This window comes from Symphalangus syndactylus, chromosome 18 (genome assembly GCF_028878055.3).
Source record: "Symphalangus syndactylus isolate Jambi chromosome 18, NHGRI_mSymSyn1-v2.1_pri, whole genome shotgun sequence".
NCBI classification, from domain to species: domain Eukaryota; kingdom Metazoa; phylum Chordata; class Mammalia; order Primates; family Hylobatidae; genus Symphalangus; species Symphalangus syndactylus.
The window spans coordinates 78,799,314-78,818,615 of record NC_072440.2 but is presented as its reverse complement, the minus strand read 5'-3'; the positions used below and the strand labels follow the sequence as shown (position 1 = coordinate 78,818,615).

Genomic DNA, 19,302 nt, shown 5'->3' with positions numbered 1-19,302 from the left:
ATGAATTTGGGGTCTTTAATGAGTGTCTGAAAGCACAAAACTCAGTTTGGAAGCCATTGCAGGAATTTGAGTGAAAGATAATGTGTCCTTGAATAAGGTTGGAGAGGAAAGGAGAGATTGGAGATATAACCAAAAGATAAAATCAGAAGAATGTGATGACTGGATATGGAGCAGTAATCAGGGATGACTCCCACATTTTTGGGTAACTAGGATGATATATGTGATTTTTAGAATGGTTTCCAATAGGCTGTCTTTAACTGTAGATGGTGAATACCTGTTGTCTACGTAGTGGTTGACAAAAATGGAGTATTGTTGGTTTAGTTTCTCTGGAATATAGGAATGAGGCTTGTCTGGGTAATTTTTACAGAATAATTTAAGTAGACTGGTCGTGGTGGCTCACACTTGTAATCCCAGCACTGGTTGGCCGAGGTGGGAGGATCACTTGAGCCCAGGAGTTTGAGATCAGCCTGGGCAACATAATGAGACCTCATCTCTACTAAAAATTAAAAAAAAAAAAAAAAAAAAAAAAAAAAAAAAGCCAGGCATGGCAGCACACACCTGTGGTCCCAGCTATTTGAGAGGCTGAGGTAGGAGGATTGCTTGAGCCTAGGAATTTGAGGCTGCAGTGAGCTATGATCATGGCACTGCTCTCTAGTGTGGGCAACAGAGTGAGACCCTGTCTCTAAAATAAATAAATAAGTAAATTTTTTTGAAAGTAGTACATCTCCATGCTGGAAAAAAAAAAAAAAAAGATGTCTCATTGGCCAGCCTTCTTTTCTAGAAGGTAATTATGGGAAAGTTGAATTTCAAATAATTTGTTACCTATGTCATTTCTTATTGCATATCTTAGGCTGCTAGCTTTCAAAATAGATTGTGACCATCAAGGTCCCTGTGTTTTTTTTCCTGCCCTTCTCTGTCAAGGGATAGCATGGTAGTCAGACTCGGCTCAGGGACGTCGTCTGCTGTTTCTGGCCTATTCCCATCTCCTAGAATAAAGTTATTTTCCATAACACATATGGGCTATATTCCCCAGCCTTGTCGATGTTGCCAGACCTCAGTGGACTTTTTTTAAAAGGATCTTTCCATATCCTATTGTATTGTCTGGACCATCTCCAAATCCAGTTTTTAATTTCCTATTGGCTAAATTTTATTTTTTTTCTTTAGGCCTTGTGCTCATCTTCCGCTTAATGCTGGCTTCCCTCCTGTGCTGTGAGAGAGACCTTAATCGCTTGTGGGCCAGCAGCCATGCCATTTTAAAATTCTTTTGGGCAGCTATTCAGCTGGTTTAACATCTTTCACTCCCACTTCTTGGCTGAGATTTACTCTCTCCTAGCCGGCTTCCATTCCTTGTTCAGAAAGGAGTGTGAGGGCTGCATTTCCAGTGTAAGCCCCTTTTCTTTGGATCTGTTTTCCTAAGATTCTGGCACCAAATACTTAACCAATTTCAGTTGGTTAGGAAGTTCTGAGCTAAAATAGTGGGCCATTTTCTTCTTATGAAGAGATCCAGGAGCACCAATGCTAGACATGGTCCTAAGTCCTGGGACCTCCTGAGACTTGCAACCATGGGTGCCTGATGTGCTTTCTTCCAAGGGTCTCCTACAAAAATATCTTCTTCATGGCCCACAGTAGCTCTAGTGTCTAGATTTCAAGTATGATGATATTTCTTGTATTAAAGGACAGAGATGCCTAAGTCTTATTTAAGGACAAGAAGACTTGATAAAACTGGAAGCCAGTAGGTGATGAGTCGAAGAGTAACAGATGGTGTGTTCTGACCTCCATCTTTGTAGTGGACAAACTCCAGTGTGCTTGTTGGGCTCACAGTTTGGTTAGTTCTGTTCACCATCTAGGACTAACCTTTTATAACGATCATCATGGTGACAGGTAAGAGAATGTGATGGCTAGAACCACAGACGGATTCAGAGGATTCTTCTCTGACCAGGCCCTGTTCCTCTGCAAGCTCTCCCGCTAACTGACTGTGTAACCTAGAGGCAAGTCACTTCCCCTTTCTAGCCCTCAGTTTTCTGGTTATTAAAATGAAGAGACTGAACTGGATAATCTTCAGGTTTCCTTTAAGTCAAAATGGACCATATGATTCATCTAAAAATGTTCTAAGACAGGAAGGCCGTTTCTTCACAACTCTCAGTAGCTTTGGAGATTTTCCTATGAATTATCCATTACCAAAAAATGACACTCCCATTCCCACTATCCACTTCTCTGGTGCATCCTGGCAGCAGAAGGAAAGCTCATTAGTGAGCTGCTTCCCCTAATAGATGAGTATGTTTTGCTCAGAATAAGGAAGAAGGAAGTCAACAAAATAAGAGCAGGAGATGTTAAGAAAGTAAGAAGAAGCACTTTCCTAAAAATGCAAAACCAAAAACTGAAGAATATATCTGAAAAAAGAACACCAAATCATTTTACTAATGAAATAGACAGAAATACCCCTTTCTTTCCAATATACATCGTTTTCAGAATATATACAGATACACATAGACTTTTCTGCATGTAATGCAAGACACCTAATGGAACCATTAAGATTTGTTATGAATTTTAGTGTTGAGTTCTTAAAATTAAAACAATTTTAATTTTTTGATTCTTAAACAAGATTTACATGACCCCAACCTCTTTTAGAAAACCCTGCCTTCTTTCCATACTTGTTCTTTATTTCGTAGTTCACTTTATGTAAATGAGAAGGTGACACAGGTGTCTGGCCTTACACCTTTATTTGAGAATTCGGGAGTGCATGGGTTCGAGTTCTACTTTTGTATGTAGACTCCCTGAATGCAATCAGTAGGTTTTTAAAAACTTTTCATTCATTGAGAAAATGTCTTCAGTAAAAAGCGTCTGGACAAAGAAAATAGATCCGCCAAGTAGATCAATAAAGACCCTCAAAAGCGTGGGTCTATTAGTCATTGACAACATTGCTCCTTTTTAAATGAGCCACTCATAGTTCCCGTCACCCAGAACTATATTCTATTTTTCTTTCTGACATTTATGTAATTTTTTATTGGGAAATTCACATCAGGGATCGATTCTCCTTGGTTTGTATAATTCTTTCTTGACTTTATTTCCATTGAAATATCAATATTTATATCTACCTTCTTCAGTAAAGTATAAATAGCAACACTTGCATGATGAATCAGCAACTTTTGTAATGCCACACCTGATTTTTCTGGATTGACAAGTGACAATTGATCACTAGACAAATCACGCCTGTAATCACTAACCCGTTGGATAGTATTACCAATGATATCATGCATGGCCCTTACAGATCACTAAGCAAAATTGCTTCAGTAGTTTTAACAGAATCACCCTTCATTAAGCGAAAACATATGATATTTGGATGATTCAAAATATAGTTTCATCTTCCAAATTCAACTTTAGCAAAAAAGGATGACTTTCACTTGTTCATTTAGTCTTGCTGGGACTTCTACTCTAATGTAGTAAATTTTCTTAACATTTAGCTTTATTTCTCTAGAATTACTCTTATTTGTAGCAGTTCTTTTCATTGCATGTATATACAGGACTAACAATGGAAAAATATCTCAGAGAGCTCACATCATCAAAGAAAATTCTAATGAAATAATGTTTTTTCTTGTAGAGGTCATTAAAGTGAAACAAATGTTGTCCTCTTATTAAGCTATTACCTCACCTCATTGTTGAAAACATGAAACTGCTGAGAGTTACATTATATCATTTTTATAAAATATTAGTTGCTGAAGAGCTAGTTTCCAGCAGGCATTCCACGTTATTTTTTCCTATTCATTCAAATCCAAAATATTGCTCATCTAAACTTTCTCGGTTAATCACTGTTACAGTAAGTCTGAGACTGCAAGACGCCCAGTAATTCATAACCGGCTTGGGGCTTGTTCACCTTCAGGTCAATTATTTGGTTCCTGTGCACAGTAACGAGAAATTATCATCTGCTATAATTGCATAGAATTAATAAAAAGGAAAGCAAAAGGTTTTCCTTCAAGAATCTGGACTGAAAAGCCACCAGGTTTCTGGTACATACCTTCTCTTTCTCCTCCTTTGCTATCCTTCCACTCATTTTAGTAGGGAAATAAGTTGCTGGTGAGGTTAAGTTAAAGGTTCCTCACCCTGAGAAATAGCCCTTGATAAGCACAGCAGTGGCAGAAAATGCTCTGGGAGCCGAGAGGAGAGTCCCTGAGATCTGCTCGTGGAGTAGTTAAAGAAGGTGCTGCAGAGGAGGTGTCCCTTGGGCTGACTCCTGAAGGGCCAAGAGGCATTTCTAAGTAAGTCCAGGGAAAAGGGGTGGCATGGAGATTCCAGAGACGGAAGGAGTATGCACCAAGTCCATGAAATATTAAAGACCATAGGTTTTCAAAGACCTCTAGTATGCTAATTGAGCCAGAGTGCAGATTGGGAAGGAGGTTGTTTGTAAACTGTGGCCAGACGTATAGGCAGGAGGCAGATGAGGAAGGGTGTTCCATGCCCTTCTAAGGAGTGTGGTTACCCTTTAGCCAAGAAGAGATACTGAACACTGTGAGCAAGGGAATGGTATTGGTGAGTTTGCATTTTGCAGAGAGCACATTGGCAGTTTTAGGTGGAGAATGGATAGAGGGAGGGAGGCAAGACTGGAGATGGGAAGATGACCCACCAAGAGTATGAGTATCAGGAAAGATAGTAAAGACAGCATGACAGGGAAGGACAGAGAATAGGAGAAAGTGAAGGGTGATATTAAGATTTCTGGCTTGGGTGACAGATTGGATTTGCTGATGAAGAAAATACGAGAAATGGAGTTGAGATGAGGAGGCGAGTGATAATAAATTCATTTATTATGAATATATCCAATAGGTATTAGGTAAGTGGTTCTAAAGGACAGAGGTAAATTTTTGAGAGAGACTGGGAAATCATCAGTATGTAAATGGTAATTGAAGCATTTCCGAGTTTCTTTCCAGTCCTGAAATCCTATGGTTCAATGAATAACATAAATAATCTGTTTGACGTACACCCATCTCAGAAAGCCTATAATTAGCAGTGGCCTGTGTTAAGTGATTTGGTGACGCGATGCAATTCCTCCTCAAGTTGTGATCAGTAAATACATTGTGATCTCAGCCTCATGCTGACATTGAAAATCAATCAGAACAGATTTATTGAGTATTTTTTTTGTGTTCAGTGTTGTAAGGGAGATTCATTTTTTAGATTGGAAATAATTTCATTGATTTGTCCTTTTTTTTTTTTTTTTTTTTTGAGACGGAGTTTCGCTCTTGTTGCCCAGTCTGGAGTGCAATGGCGTGATCTCAGCTCACTGCAACCTCTGCCTCCCGGGTTCAAGCAATTCTCCTGCCTCAGCCTCCCAAGTAGCTGGGATCATAGTCATGTGCCACCACGCCGGGCTAATTTTGTATTTTTAGTGGAGACAGGGTTTCTCCAAGTTGGTCAGGCTGGTCTTGAACGCCCGACCTCAGGTGATCCGCCTGCCTCAGCCTCCCAAAGTGCTGGGATTACAGGCATGAGCCACCGCACTGGGCTTCATTGATTTTTTAATTTAAGTCACCAAGGTCAGGAAATGGAGTTTAGTAGGAAAACAGTGAATACAGTTTTAGGCTTGATAAGTTTAAGTTCATGGCAGAAGATCCAATGGAAATGATTAAGAAATGTGCCTGCACCCCATCTCTATTAAAAATACAAAACATTAGCCGGGCGTGGTGGCGAGCGCCTGTAGTCCCAGCTACTCAGGAGGCTGAGGCAGGAGAATGGCGTGAACCCAACAGGTGGAGCTTGCAGTGAGTGGAGATCGTGCCACTGCACTCCAGCCTGGGCGACAAAGCGAGACTCCGTCTCAAAAAAAAAAAAAAAAAAAAAAAAAATGCTCTGGAGAAGAATCTTGGCTGGAGAGGAGGATGGGGGATTTATCCCAAGAAGCATGGTCATTGAAACTGGGAGAGTGTGGGAAGGTTGGAGGAGGGGAGTGCCGAGCACACAGCAGATTTCAGGCAGGGCCGGAGCCTTGGCAGACACCCACCTTCAGGCTGCCAAAGGGCAAAGACAAGCTCAAGGTAGAACAAGAAGAATATTCTGTCACTGAACGTGGGAAGAGAGTGTTCAAGGAGTGGGCATTCAGCCAGACTCAGAGGTCAGGGGTGACTGACCGGAAGATGATCATGAGATTTAATGATGAGCTGGTCATTGGTGCTTCTTCTCATAGGAGTCTCAGTGGCATAAAGAGTTAGGAAGTAAGATTGTAGGTCATTGAGGAGGAGGAGGAGGAGGAGGAAGAGGAATAGTAGTAATAATAAAGTTGACGTGTACTATATTGGATGCCTCCCTACGTTATATGCCAGGCAGTCTTCAAAGCACTTTGTATGTGTTATTTTGTTTAATGCTCACAGTAATTGTAGGAACTTACCAATATTAATATTATCCATATTGATACTATTGTTTCCATTTACACATAGACTGTAATAGGAAATAAAGAAAATGAGTATAGACAATTCTTTGTGACATTCTGCAGTGATACAAAAAGTTTAATTCCCCCCAAACTAAATTCTATCAAGTGAAATTGAACTTGTCATTTTCTTTAGCATTTGTTATCTGATTTCATTATTTGAACATAAAAGTACAATCTTCACATATATTTGGATGTTCTCGTTACATTTTCTTAATTGTTTCTCTAAAAACTTACATTTTGGCATGACTGTTAAGTCCAGGGGCAGAGAGAGCAGAGTACCAGGCGTGGGTGGTGTGAGATGTGGCAGTGCCCAAGGAGAAGAAAAGCACAATGGGTGCTGATATGATCAGGTGAAAACTATTTTCAAGCAATTTTAACATTTTTGAAGGCAGTGAGGGTAGGATCCAGGGGAGGAATAACTGAAGATGTTGGAGAAGGATGAGCAGGTGGGACCTTGAGGCAGAGACTGGTCAGGATGGGAGAAGGAGCCCTGCCAGAAAGGAGAAGGGACGTAGGTTTTTTGTTAGTTTGTTTTGAGTTGAGAAAATAAGTTTAAAAGAGAAAATGTGGCCAGGTGCTGTGGCTCAAGCCTGTACCCAGCACTTTGGGAGGCCGAGGTGGGCAGATCACAAGGTCAGGAGATCGAGACCATCCTGGCTAACATGGTGAAACACCATCTCTACTAAAAATACAAAAAATTAGCCAGGCGTGGTGGTGGGCGCCTGTAGTCCCAGCTACTCGGGAGGCTGAGGCAGGAGAATGGCGTGAACCCGGGAGGTGGAGCTTGCAGTGAGCCGAGATTGCGCCACTGCACTCCAGCCTGGGTGACAGAGTGAGACTCCGTCTCACTCAAAAAATATGTATATATATAAATAAAAATAAATAAATAATGAAAGAGAAAATGCTCAATTTTATTAATAGTAACTCTCCCCAAACTAAATTCTCTCAAGTGAACTTGAACTTGTCATTTTCTTTAACATTTGTTACCTGATTTCATTATTTGAACATAAAAGTGCAATCTTCTTCACATATATTTGGATGCTGTCATTAACATTTTCTTAATTATTTCTCCAGGCCAGGCGCGGTGGCTCACGCCTGTAATCCCAGCACTTTGGGAGGCCAAGGTGGGTGGATCACGAGGTCAGGAGATCAAGACCATCCTTGCTAACACAGTGAAACCTTGTCTCTACTAAAAATACAAAAAAAATAGCTGGGTGTGGTGGCAGGCACCTGTAGTCCCAGCTCATCAGGAGGCTGAGGCAGGAGAATGGCGTGAACCCAGGAGGCGGAGCTTGCAGTGAGCTGAGATCGCGCCACTGCACTCCAGCCTGGGCGACACAGCAAGACTCTGTCTCAAAAAAAAAAAAAAAAAAAAAAAGTTGTTTCTCCAAAAACTTGCATGTGGCATGACTGTTAAGTCCAGGGGCAGAGAGAACAGAGTACCAGACGATGGGTAGTGTAGATATGGCAGTGCCCAAGGAGAAGGGGAAGGAAAGAACAGAGAAGGAAATTAGTAACTGTAAGAATAAAGAATTCTATCTAAAAGTCTGTTGTAACTTTGCAATTGAGGCATCACTTTTATAAGAATGTTTTTATTAATGAGGGAAAAAGGCACAAGGTCACTCTCATCAGGTTTATGGAGAACAAAATGAATTGGCAGGTCAGTCAATCAGCTGGAGCAACCAGGACCTTGAGTGGCTGTAAATTGGTGGCATAAAATCTTTTCTTTTGGCACTGGGACTGACTGGCTACCCTGCTGACTTCATCAGACTCTCTCTTGACTTCCTGAGGATGTTATGTAGTCTGGATCAAGGTTATCCACAAGGTTAAGTAAACCATTGCTCATTTCCACCTGTAACTATCAGATGCAAATACTATTAGCATTTACTGCAACTAAAACAAGTGACAATATTTTCACATATTTTCTCTGTAGGAATATAAGGCTCCTTGGAAATAAAGAGTTGAAAACATTTAGGTAATATTTTGCAGCCATCATTTCAGTCTAAAAACATTTCTTAAGGAAAAGTAGTAAATGTTTTTTTCATAGAACCCAACATTTTGGCTGTTAAACCATTTTCATCAAAACATTTTATTTATATGTAAAATGTTTTAAAAGCTGTTTTCTGTGTAAACATGTTCATCTCATCATCACACACTAATCAGGATGTGTTGAGTGCCTCTGTTTATCCATTAATATCTGGTGTTTGTCAGCCTGTGTTTGTTTTGTGTCTGATGTTCCATGTCTTTTTTGCAGATATTGATGAATGTGTAAACAACACTGTTTGTGACAGTCACGGGTTTTGTGACAATACAGCTGGCTCCTTCCGCTGCCTCTGTTATCAGGGCTTTCAAGCCCCACAGGATGGGCAAGGGTGTGTGGGTGAGTTTTTAGATTTTTTCCCAACGTGTTTCACATGTCCCTAGGGAAAAGAAATCACAGTGAACAACAGGAGCTTTTAAGCAGGTAATTTGGGTAGAGCTTTATCATAATTTGATTTTGTCATACAATTTGAGAGTGTGCAAAAATATCCTATGTTGGCCGGGTGCATGGCTCACGCTTGTAACCCCAGCACTTTGGGAGGCCAAGGTTGGAGAATTACTTGAGGCCAGGAGTTTGAGACCAGCCTGGGTAACATGGTGAGATCTTTTCTCTATGAATAAAAATTAAAAAAAAAAAAAAAATTAGCCAAGCTTGATGGTGGATGCCTGTAGTCCCAACTGCTTGGGAGGCTGAGGTGGGAGGACCTCATGTGCCCAGGAGTTTGAGGCTGCAGTAAGCCGTGATCATGCCACTGCATGCCAGCTTGGGCAACAGAGCAAGACCCTGTCTCAAAAAAAAAAAAAAAAAAAATCCTATGGCTTCTGAAATTGTTAGGGACATTAAGAAATACAAAAGTATGACTTTACATTTAAATGAATTTTAACAAGAACATCTGTTTAAACTCTTAACTGAGTATGCAGAACTCTAGACTCCCTTCAGCACAGGAATTAGAGTCTGGTGTGTGGTATAGATTGTCTGTCTTTGAAATACACCCCCTTAGACAGTGCATTTAAGGCAAAGTATTGCCAGGAGCTTCAGTGTCCAGGAATGATACCTGCAAAAGGATGCTTTGAATTGTGCAACTGTATTTCCTCAGTCTGTTCCAGGATTGACAGGGCTGGAAGGAATCTTGAGTATCATCAGATGTCCTGGAATATGGTCCAACAAATGCTCACACAGAAAATAATTTGTATTTCATTGTCTGACAAGATGTGATTTCTTCACGTCCAACTCATTATGAAACATATTTGCAATTAAAGCAATTAAATGGGAAAGAGAAGAAAGGTTATCAAATTCAAGACTTTATAGATAGCAAGACTTTTCTTTTTCTTTATTCTTAGAGAAAATAGCCATGTTCACTACATGGCAGATGAAACTTGAGGAGTCTATTGCCTATTTGGTTTGAAAATTTGCAATTAAAACATTAGTTCATTTGCCATCCATATTAAACTTGGAAAACAAAATTTTTAAGGTTTAATGATAATGTCACTTAAATAATAACTGCTTTTGTGGAATTATGAAATTCAGTTAATTCTCAACCAAAAATTATTTACAAAGCAGTGATATGATTTCATGCGTAAGCAGTAGCTAGTCAAAAACATAGATAATTATTCAAGAATTATTCACAACAAGACATAGTTATTTAATAATATAGCTAAGACTATCCTAATCTTAGTTCAAACTCCTGCTTTAGCCACCTTTCCACCAAAATACAGTTGTTTGACATTTGCATAATATTTTCACCAGATAGGTCTTGTGATGTGGCCCCTACTTTTCATCTTAGCTTTACCACTTCCTTCTTCACCTGTTGTTTCCAGCAACGTCAGACTGGTTGTCGTTGCCCATGTCACTATGCAATTATTTGACTGTCGTTCACTCCTTCTGCTGGGAATATCCTCCTGACCTCTCCTTCCCTGAGCCCTGGATTTTTTTCACTCATTCTTGAAGACTGAGGTTCAGTGTCATCTTCCAGACACCATCCCTGCTCCATTCCTCACTCTCAAGCTGAGCTGTGACCTCTGCTTCCAGAGCACCTTCAGCAAATTCTATTATAGCACTTACAACCTTTGGGGGAATAATTTAATAATGGGTATACCACCTGCAGCCCCCTTCTGCAAGGCTATGACCTCTGTATGATTGAAAACTTTCTCGCTTCTCCCTGGGCAGGGCACAATGCTTGGCTTGTTATAGGCGCTCAGTAAATTTTGTTTAACTACCAACTGTTTGAATAACAGATGTTGAACCATATCTGGAAACCATGTCACCTATCTGGAGTCCACATAGCTCCAGAGCCCCTGCTTAATGTTCATTTCTAACCAGCCAGATGAGCACACCAAACCCATGCTGACATTTCAGCTTGGCACACAAAACACTACCTTAAAGAAGGAATATTTGTTATCATTTTGATGAACTCAACAAATGTCATTTTCTTTGTGTTTGTATTTATTCTTTCAAAAATATTTACTGAGCACCTATGATATGCACTTCACACTGGGTGTTCTGTAGAGCTACAGGGATGAGTCAGCACCTCCCCCATTATCACCTACTCATCCTTCAGCTATTTGCTGCAGTATCATTTCTCTAACTCAGCCCCGCATTTAAGGTCTGCTGTTCCATGCTTTCATTGAGCTCTGAACTTTTCACTCCTCACACTCACTGAAGCGTGTGCGATTATTTTGTTAATTTCCCTAACTGGACTGTAAGTTCCATGAAGGCAGGAGCTGGGACTGCTGGCTCATCATTGTTTCCCCACGTATAGGCCGTACAGGCCTGCACCACAGAAGTAAGCTAGGAAATATTTCTTGATTGAATTATTGCAGTCTGATGGGATAGAGTTTATTAGCCATGTCAATGATACATGTTGGAAAGTACAAAGTTCCACTGGACATTTACCTAAAATTGATAAATGTGAACTGGCAATTTCTTAAGTTTTTCTGGTCTCAATATGACTGTCCAGGTTGATTAAATATTTCAACTCTGCTTTACTTTATGTTATGGTATTTTTCACAAGTGAAACCAGTTCATTGGATGTATGTCTCTTTATATATAAATGAAATGGAAAACTGAGGTAATTATCCAAATAAGTCAAGATATATAAGTTTTTTGTCCAATTAACTGGGTATACCAGGTGAAAGGAGGATTTTTTTTCTCTGGAATGATTTAGATAATTGCACAAATTTTTAACTTTGTATAAACCACCTCAAAGTATGCTCATGAAAGCTAATGTTTGTACATGTTTAATGCATAAGACACGTGAGCATTTCAGACTTTAAGTCAGGTGCTTTACTGAACTGGATACTCATGAATAAAAGGTTGTAGGAGGAAAGAGGGTAAAAAGCACTGTTGGACGACATCAAACATAAAATTAGCCTTTCATTAGGGCTACGTACTTGCAAAATGTTGAATAAAGTGTACTTGTCACTGAGATTCTTTGACTGTATTTTAATTATGTATATTTAAGTACGGAAGAAAAACATTTAGCAAAATAGAAATTACACAGTACAACATCAACAGAATTTGCAAAGGTGTCATGAGATCAGTGATTAGTTATTGGACCAATTTGTTTCACATGAATGATTAATGCAGCCTGAGGAGTATCTATAGGGGTCTTTCCTTCATTTCTCAAAGGAACATGTAATCTGAATTCTATCGGTAATTATGGATGCTTTGGCTACCAGAAAACTGTATTTTCAGATATTTAAGTATATTTTAAAAGCTTTTTAAATGAACTTAATTCTGTGGTTACTGAAGTGTCAGTGAGTCTAACTTTGCTTGAATTAAGAACTGAGAGTAGGCCTGGGCGTGGTGGCTCACGCCTGTAATCCCAGCACTTTGGGAGGCCAAGGCAGGTGGATCACTTGAGGTCAGGAGTTCATGACCATCCTGGCCAACGTGGTGAAATCCTGTCTCTACTAAAAATACAAAAATTAGCCAGGCACGGTGGTGCATGCCTATAATCCCAGCTACTCGGGAGGCTGAGGCAGGAGAATCACTTGAACCTGGGAGACAGAGGTTGTCAGTGGGCACATACTAGGTTTGCAGTACAATTCCAGGGTATCCTTTAAAACTAAATTGGGAATTGGCTGGGCGCAGTGGCTCACGCCTGTAATCCCAGCACTTTTGGAGGCCAAGGTGGGCGGATCACAAGGTCAGGAGATCGAGACCATCCTGGCTAACACGATGAAACCCCGTCTCTACTTAAAATACAAAACAAATTAGCAGGGCGTGGTGGTGGGCACCTGTGGTCCCAGCTACTCAGGAGGCCGAGGCAGGAGAATGGCATGAACCCGGGAGGCGGAGCTTGCAGTGAGCCGAGATCACGCCACTGCACTCTAGCCTGGGCGACAGAGCGAGACTCCGTCTCAAAAAAAAAAAAAAAAAAAAAAAAAAACGAAATCGGGAATTGTCTTGAATTTTCATAGTCCTTTCGTACAAACCAAATCTGACATCTCTACTTTAAAGAGCCCCTTCCCTAAAAGAGCAGAAGGGGTTTGACTGCTCTCTGGGGATCGCCTTCTTTTCAGCAAGACACTATTAGTCCTGGCACAGCTGGTAAATAGAGAGCTGTCATGAATGAGGCACACATCTCACTTGGTCTGTTTTCCCTTTTCCAGATGTGAATGAATGTGAACTGCTCAGTGGGGTGTGTGGTGAAGCCTTCTGTGAAAACGTGGAAGGGTCCTTCCTGTGCGTGTGTGCTGATGAAAACCAAGAGTACAGCCCCATGACTGGGCAGTGCCGCTCCCGGACCTCCACAGGTAAGTCCCAGTGACACTGTGCAAGGGAATGGCAGGCTCCTCTCAAAAACCTGCACCCACACAGCTTTGGGATAAACGCTGTGAGTGAGATAAGAAGAAGCCAGATGTCCTGACACAGTGCTGTCTCTGGAAGCTTCCATGATCTTCTGTGCCTGCCTTGTCAGTGGAATTAAGATGTGGGTGATGACTCTTTGGGCTAGATGGCCTGTAATGTTCTATCCAAACCAGAGACGCCTCCAGTAAGGTAAAGGATCCAAATGATGAGGACATTTGCTGGGGATTGCTTAAAACTTAGAGAGCTATCAGCTCAGGATTTAATGTGGCACCATCTCGTTAAGTTGCATAATCCTCCATACGTTCTTGGCCCTTAGAGAAATGTGTCTTGACACTTCTCTAAATTAAAAGCAACATAGAGGCCTCTTAGGATCTACAAAGACTTCCACTTGGAATTCTTAAGGTGTTTTTCCAGAATTTGGCCTAGAGAGTAGCTATGTTTGCATTCGCTTAAAATTTGATTTAGGCTGTGTCGTCACTGTGCAAACTGAAATGGAGAGTTGGACTGTTTTCCAGATAAATTAATCAACTTCCCAATCACCCTTTTAGTTTGTGCCATGTAGCTATAGCTTGGTTGTATTTTAGGGAAAGCAAAGGCCCAAATGGTCTTTTGAGAACCAAGTAAAATGAAACATAGACCATTTTTTTCTCTCTCAGTCAGTTTTATCCATGCTTCCATAATAGCTTTCACTACTCCTCTGGAGGGTACACTTGTTCTGTGTAAAATAGCTATCTTTGCAAGTAATAGGAAATGAAATATGAAAATATTTTCACCCACACATATTTCCTCAGTTATTAAATATAGAAAGGTGAAGGGTACAGAATTAAATGAACAGATTGTAATTCAAAAACTTTGTGAAAGAGAAGAGACAGGTTATTACTGGTGAGAGGATTTCTCTTCATTCAAGTGACCACCACAACAATACATATTCCCTAAAGAAGAGACTTTTCATTTTAATTGGATCTACAATAGCAAAAAGCAAACCAAAAAAACAAAAAAATCTGGTTGGCCACTAACAGAATTGGTTAACTGTCTTTTTCTTATTTTTGCTTGGTTCCGTAAGGTAGCAACTCACCTATAGTGTTATTTTGAATGAATTAATTCATATGTCATAATATATAGCCATTAAATGGTCTAGGTGATGCTTAGATAGTCATGAGGAAGAAAAATGTATGTGATACAATGTTAAGTGAAAAAATACAGGCTATTCCAATGATCACACTCTAGAGGAAGGGAGAGTGAGAATACGTAAAAACATAATTGTTAGACCGAACCAGTAACGAGTTGAGCTTATTCATTTGTGTAGCTCCTCGCAGCTTTTACTTTTATCATGCCTCAATTTGCATAGTTGACGGTGAACTTTTATTATATGGAGTCTTAAGACTGTCTTATGACAGGCTTCATTTAAAAAAAATTTTCTAGCAGTATCCTGAGAGACTGAGTTTAGCCATAAACTTCAGCAGAAGCCTTCCGTCTAATTTCATCAGAGCCAATAATTGATCAGTTATTTGAAAAAGGTGATTAAAAACTGGAAATCATAAAAAGGTAGCATTATCTTCTAAATTTAATTTTTAACTCAAAGGATATAAGTGCATTTGGCCAGGTGCGGTGGCTCATGCCTGTAATTCCAGCACTTTGGGAGGCAGAGGCAGGCAGATCACTTGAGGCCAGGAGTTCTAGACCAGCTTGGCCAACAAGGTGAAACCCTGTCTCTACTAAAAATACAAAAATTAGCCAGGCGTGGTGGCATATGCTTGTAATCAGTAAGGCAGAGGCATGGCAATCGCTTGAACACGTGAGGCGAGGTTGCAGTGAGCTGAGATCACACCACTGCACTCCAGCCTGAGCGACAGAGCCAGACTCTGTCTCAAAAGAAAAAAAAAAGCACATTCGTGCACCAATCTTTGAAGAGAAAGGCTATGGTCTTTTTTTGTGTAGAGGTTCATTTGTGGAGTTTGTGTGGCTATCCTGCATAAACCCCATCTGTTATGTTTTACTAACACTTTCTTTGTAGAAGGGAGTGAGAATCTAAAGCGTTTTTCAAAACGAATGTAAAATCCCTCTAGATTTTTACAGTTTTTCTCAATTTTTTTACACTTGTCTTGTCCACACCTAATTTGATAGCATTTCTTTTACTGAATCAACTTTATCTAATCTTTCTAAAGCTTTAACTTGCCCTGGAAACAGCTCTTCTAGTCACATTCATATTGTACTGGTTGATGTAATATTTAATTAAATTATGTAAGTACAATAATCAATACACTGACACAGAATGTCTGAGTATATACCTAGGTGAGTCTTGGTTTGCATACTGTGCAGCCTATAGGAGCGGAAGTGTGTGGACCTCTGCAAGAATAGCCATCTGGCTCTGAGCATTCTCCCTTCCATGAGCATCAGCAATGATATTTTACAGAGGGCAAGAAAACATCAGTTAACACAACAAGTTGGTTAAATGTAGGCCAGTTAAGAGAGTTTGTACCCTGTCCAGTAAAAGAATCTGCTATTCCATAGACCAAAACATTTTAGACCAAATTTAAATAAAAGTTTTTAGACTAGGATTCAAATTAATTTCACTATATACATAATATACTGAAGCTGAGAGCTCATCCTTCCTGAAAAGTACTTAGGAAGGGAAAGATAAATTTCCAGTATAGGCTATCACATTTTTATTCAGCTATAAAACTCCCCCAGGACAATCTGTATTCCAACAATGAGCAGTAGCATGATAATCTGATGTGGTATCATACTGAAGACAGAACTGGGGCTATGGGGTAGGGTATTAGGAAGGCAGATTTCAGGTCAGTATCCAGAAGAGCTTTCCAATAACTAACAAGAGCTAGTCAGCAAAAAGCTGCCTCACAAAATATTGGAGTGCTTCCCGCAGAGGCATCTAAGAACAGGTGGGTTACGCACTGGCAGAAGAGCACTGGCAGAAGAGCACCCGCTTCCAGCAGGGTATTGCCCCAGATGAACCTTTAAGGTACTTTGGAACTCTAATGTCCTAGGGTTTTTATTTCTAAACTTTCTTGCTTCCCACATATATATTTTTTAAGTCTTTCTTAATGTTTTTTACTGCCTGGGCCTTTGGCCACTAATTTACATTGCTGTGCATTGCCTAAAAGCATCTGAAAAAGAAGTAACTAGAAAATGTCCATACCAGGCCACTCATCACATTTAAGAAGGTATGGATATGAAATACAGTCTGATGCTATTATTTCCTTAGTGCCTGTGATAATTGCTCAATAAAAACTTTATGTCTTTGGGCACTCTAAGGGAAGCAGTAAATATTTAATCTTGGCAACCGCAGCCTTCAGACCTTACCCACAAAATGCTGTTCTCTTGCTTGATTGGTGTACAGAGGATTCTGTGGTAAGAACTGCATCTTATTCTTAAAACAGAAGGTATAATGAAAAGAATACAATGAAAAATATATATATATTATAATCCATACAGGTATTCTCCACTTTAAGAAAAGCAAACAAAATCAGGAAGTATAAAACATATAGGTTGGGGTGGTTAGTTATATTATAAAGTAATTCTTCACTTTACTCAGTAATTTATCATAGGATTTCTTTAAATAGCAGTTTTCGCTAATACATTTCGCTAATACATCTTATTCCCACATCATGAGCTATACCCTAGACTTCTGCATTTAGAAACCACCTTAGTGATTTTCTAGCTCAGCTTTTTTATTTATAGGTAAAGACACTGAGGCCCAGAGAAACATCTGAAATGTTATTCTTAAGGTTATATAGCTAATGAATGGCAGAATTGGTCCAGGAACCCAACTCACGATCTTCTCACTTCACCATTTCTAATTTTAGGGCTGAGGACAACAAGACATCAAATTCTTCTCAAAATTGGCTTTTTTCATTTTGTTTTTCATTATTAAGATAATACACATTAATCACAGAAAATTGGCAAATACAGAAATAAATTTTAAAAAAGTCCCCTGCAGTATCACCATCCAATATCTGTCACCATGTTGACCTCTGGACTCTGAAAGGACATCCATATTCCCCTGTCTCAACAGAACCATCTTCCATTTGACCTTCAGTACACTGAAATCAGGCTCTCTGACTTTTCATCTGAGTCAGTGAGCCATCAGTGAGCTTCTATATGCTAAACTCTTTAGTCTCATCCCATTCTTCTTCTGAAACATTTGACAGTGGTTTTTCATCTTTTCCCCCATCTTTGCCCTGTGATTGATTTCACGACATTACTGTTCCCTGCATCCTCCTGCATCTTGGACTAGTCTTTTCCTGTCTCATTCTCAGGTTCTTCTTCTCCTGCCCATTCCTTAAATAGTAACATCCCAGGCAGTTACATGCTTAGCTGTCTTCTTATTTATGTTATTCTCCTGGGATATTTCATCGGCTTTGGAGTCAACCATTACTTATATGATGTTGCCTGCTAAGTAAGTATCTTCTGCCCCCACCTCTGTTCTGAGTGTCATGCTCCTATTTCCAGCTGCCTATTGGACTTTTTCTTCCAGGGTGTCTTGTAAGCCTCTCTGGCTGACAGTTATTCAAACCTAAATTAATCACCATTTCCTCTCCTTGTATCTATTTATTTATTTATTTATTTTTATTTTTGAGATGGAGTCTTGCTTTGTCACCCAGGCTGGAGTGCAGTGGCACGATCTTGGCTCACTGCAACCTCTGCCTCCTGGGTTCAAGTGATTCTCCTGCCTCAGCCTCCTGGGTAGCTAGGATTATAGGAGCATACCACCACGCCCGGCTAATTTTTGTATTTTTAGTAGAGATGGGATTTCACCATGTTGGTCAGGCTGGTCTTGAACTCCTGACCTTGTGATCCACCCGCCTCAGCCTCCCAAAGTGCTGCGATTACAGGCATGAGCCACCGCACCCAGCTGTGTCTATTTATTAATTGCTAGACGTCAATACTAGAAATTCCGAAGTCATACTTTTTTTTGTCTCCCCATTTGTCATCCAAGCAGTCCATCATAACATCCTGCCAGTTCTACCTCCAGGGTGTCCTTCAAATCTCTCCCTGTTCCGGATGCTGCTTCCCTGGGTCAGTCTTTCAGCATCACTTACCTGGATCATTGGAGTAGCCTCCTACCTTCTCTCCCTGCCTCTCTCATCAATTCCTGCTCTACACTGCTGCCACAGTTAATGTTTTCAAAACATAGATCTAGGTTTAAATCGTTCAGTCTTTCAACTGCTTACCACTGCTTTATAGCATGACGTCCAAATGCATTAGCAGGGCAGCAATACCCTTTATCCTCTATAACGTAAACGGCTTGTTTAGCTTTCTCTCCTACACTTCCCATACCTACGTCTAAGCCCATGCCCTGCTCATGGTTACCCCAAATAATTATGCTTTCCCAAGATGATGATGACTTTGCCACTACTAACTCTTCTGCCTGCTGTGCCCTCCCCCTTGTAAGCCTTTTTTTTTTTTTTTTTTTTTTTGAGACAGAGTCTTGCTCCATTGCCCAGGCTGGAGTGCAGTAGCATGATCTTGGCTCACCACAACCTCCACCTTCTGAGTTCAAGTGATTCTTGTGCCTCCGCCTCCCTAGTAGCTAGGATTACAGGCCTGTGCCACCATGCCCACCTAATTTTTGTATTTTTAGCAGAGACAGGGTTTTGCCATGTTGACCAGCCTGGTCTTGAACTCCTGACCTCAAGTGATCTGCCTGCCTCATCCTTCCAAAGTGCCAGGATTACAGACGTGAGCCACTGTGCCCGTCTTCTTGTTAGCCCTTCCTGAAATATCTCTCAAGCCTTTTTAAAAGTCTGCCCGACTGTCACCAGGTTGTCACACATTCCCCAAATCCCCGTGATGTAATTACAGGATTCTGCCTCTCTGCTCTCAACACACCTTGTTTGTGTAGCTAACAGTCTCTGCATCTTATTCTCTCTGCATCCACTGCAAAACAGCTCACTGCTTAGCACGGTGCCTGATGGATGGTAGACACTCAGTAACTGTTGAATAAATTGCCTCTCCACGTTAGAAGCACATGTCCCTTTCATAACCCATCCCTCCCATTCCTAGCTACTTCTACAGA

At 40.4% G+C, this 19,302-nt stretch overlaps 1 protein-coding gene across 33 annotated transcripts in view; it reads left to right on the top strand.

Moving 5' to 3' along the window:
- Positions 1 to 19,302, top strand: part of LTBP1 (latent transforming growth factor beta binding protein 1) — a 442,730-nt gene that overhangs the window by 376,039 nt on the left and 47,389 nt on the right. For 15 of the 33 annotated variants that reach the window (XM_063623691.1, XM_055252600.2, XM_063623686.1 and 12 more), the window contains 2 exons: positions 8,667 to 8,792; positions 13,067 to 13,210. The exons of 4 other annotated variants lie outside the window; for them this stretch is intronic. In XM_063623691.1, the coding sequence (XP_063479761.1) occupies positions 8,667 to 8,792; positions 13,067 to 13,210 (270 nt within the window). The remainder of the gene's footprint in view (positions 1 to 8,666; positions 8,793 to 13,066; positions 13,211 to 19,302) is intronic. 14 more of the 33 variants (XM_063623689.1, XM_055252601.2, XM_063623687.1 and 11 more) reach the window with 2 other exon arrangements.